The 318-nt window shown below is 66.4% G+C and overlaps 1 protein-coding gene across 1 annotated transcript in view; it reads right to left on the bottom strand.

The window, feature by feature from the left end:
- Window positions 1-318, bottom strand: part of LOC103773722 (bifunctional 3'-phosphoadenosine 5'-phosphosulfate synthase 2-like) — a gene marked incomplete at its 5' end in the record, with an annotated part of 4,072 nt that overhangs the window by 635 nt on the left and 3,119 nt on the right. The window contains one exon of the mRNA XM_008941100.1: window positions 95-317. Within this exon, the coding sequence (XP_008939348.1) occupies window positions 95-317 (223 nt within the window). The remainder of the gene's footprint in view (window positions 1-94; window position 318) is intronic.

Below are 318 nucleotides of genomic sequence, written 5' to 3'. Positions count from 1 at the left end.
CCTCCCACTGCCCGGGGCGGGCGGGGGGCCAGCCCGGTGGGCGAGCCGCGTGCACGGCTGGCCGGCCACCCGGCGGTGCCACTGCCCACATTACCTTTTCGGGTCATAAAAATCCATGGCCTTCTTCAGTTTGTTGTAAGCGGCCACCCGGAAGGGGATGATTTCCACTGAGGTCAGGCCCGGCGCCATGCTGAGGACCTTCCCTCCTTGTGTGGGCTCATAGAGGTCCTTCTTGGTCTCGGGGTGCGGCATGCCGGCAGGGTCGCGCCCCACGATGTAGAAATTGGCGCCGGCGATCATGCCAGACCGGCAGTGCCC

This window comes from Merops nubicus, unplaced genomic scaffold (genome assembly GCF_000691845.1).
Source record: "Merops nubicus isolate BGI_N331 unplaced genomic scaffold, ASM69184v1 scaffold41685, whole genome shotgun sequence".
NCBI classification, from domain to species: Eukaryota; Metazoa; Chordata; class Aves; order Coraciiformes; family Meropidae; genus Merops; species Merops nubicus.
Note: the sequence above shows the minus strand (reverse complement) of the source record. Positions and strands in the feature narration are given on the sequence as shown.